General features: G+C 53.6%; 1 protein-coding gene across 1 annotated transcript; it reads left to right on the forward strand.

Moving 5' to 3' along the window:
- Window positions 1–431: 431 nt before the first annotated feature.
- On the forward strand, window positions 432–1,664 carry FIBRA_04604 (uncharacterized protein; the record flags this gene model as incomplete). The annotated part of the gene is made up of 5 exons (XM_012326395.1): window positions 432–514; window positions 591–823; window positions 1,188–1,394; window positions 1,443–1,543; window positions 1,626–1,664. 5 exons carry the CDS (start codon window positions 432–434, stop codon window positions 1,662–1,664), a joined length of 663 nt encoding a protein of 220 aa, XP_012181785.1.
- Window positions 1,665–1,757: the final 93 nt, after the last annotated feature.

Consider the following 1,757-nt stretch of genomic DNA (forward strand, 5'->3'; position numbering starts at 1 on the left):
TTACGATGATGGTATACTCCTGAAGAGGCCGCTTTCAAATCGTCTTTTTATTTCTATCTATTCTCGAGTACATGAACACTGCTGACGACCGCCGCTGCCCTTTCTGCTGACTCCGAAATACTGCTCAAATACTACTTCAACCTTTCAGGCGCGTGTAACGCGTCGCAGTCACGTGTAAATGACAACTGTCGAGACGCCTCAGACCCTTGATGAACGGTCCCTCTGGGCCTCTGACTCTGAGCGTTTACGCATACTGAAACTTACTGAAACACCCCTTCTTGACGCAACTTTCAACCTGTGGGGAAACTGTGGACCGGGTCCTCGCACCGCTCTCGATTTCTGCGGGTGTGGCGCGTGACAGCCACATGCTTCGGCCGCTGGGAAATGTTACTAGTGGTCTATCGCAGCAATAACCACCGTTTTAGTTCAGAATGGTTTGGGGCTCTCAGTCATTCGATCCAATTTCAGACCTCTCGGACATAACAGGCAAGGTTATTGTTGTCACCGGTAGCAGGTGAGCGTTCCTGTGGTGCCCTGGTTTGCTCACGCGTCCGCCCGGTGCTAACATCCCGCGATGCGACGGCGGGCAGTGGTGGCATAGGGTATGCGACCATCCAACACCTCGCGCGGCATGGGGCGAAGGTATACATGGCGGCTCGGAACGAGGACAAGGCTAAAGCGGCGATATCTCGTTTGCATTCCGAGGGTCTCGGGCCAGGCAACGGAGAGGTGCTCTTCCTAAAGCTCGATTTGAGCGACCCGAACGATGTTCGAACCGCAGCGGACGAGTTTATGAAGGATGAAAGCAGACTCGATGTCCTCGGTACGTACACATCGTACGCCGCCCTGAATATTGCGATGACGGTACTTGATCGTGCGCGGATGGCACAGTGAACAACGCGGCTATGTAAGTGGGGTTTCCCAATATGATGCATCGCACTGGTGTATAACATTTTCGCGTTCACCGCAGGCCGCGTGGGCCGCATGCAAAGACACTCTACGGTTAGTTCCATTCGTCGTGCACGGGTATCGCGATTGTGACGCCGTTGATCGCAAAGGCGTCCAAGATGTCATGATGACGAAGTGAAGCGTGTTTCAATCCCTGCTGTCCTGTGCTCACTGGAATCTCAGCCATGTGGGCCCTTTCGTGCTGACGACCACGCTCTTGCCACTTCTTATAAGAACAGCAAGGGACCCGCAAAGTGATGTCCGGATCATCAATGTAAGCTCTTATACTGATTTCAAGTGGGTGTTCTTGACACAGTTCTATTGGTGGCCACCACAGGTCTCTTCGAGCGGTATCTCGTTCCTCAAACGCGGCATTCGTTTCCGCGACCTGGATGACTTCAATGACGAGCACAGAGGCGAGCTAGCCCCAGGGCTAGCCAGATACTGTGGGCCTGCACCTATTTCTATCCCGTACCATCTGAAACAATGTGCAGGCAGGAGTAAGCTGGCCAATGTCCTGTTCACCACAGAACTGCAGAAGCGACTCGATGCTGCGGGGATCCCCATCGTTGTCATGGCCGTTGATCCCGGCCTCGTTCGCACCGGTTCGTCCCCCAGTTGCAATATATGCAATATATCTGATAAATCCCTCACTGGGGTTTTCTATGTCTTCTCAGACGGTGTCATCAACGACACTGCCTCCCAACCCCCCGTAGTCTCCCACATTTTCTCTTTAATCACAAAGCTCTTTTGGACATCCCCCTCCCACGGCGCGCATACATCTGTTTTCGCGGCAGCCGCTCCTGCTG

The sequence above is a fragment of the Fibroporia radiculosa genome, assembly GCF_000313525.1.
Source record: "Fibroporia radiculosa TFFH 294 genomic supercontigs, scaffold3257, whole genome shotgun sequence".
Lineage (NCBI taxonomy): Eukaryota > Fungi > Basidiomycota > Agaricomycetes > Polyporales > Fibroporiaceae > Fibroporia > Fibroporia radiculosa.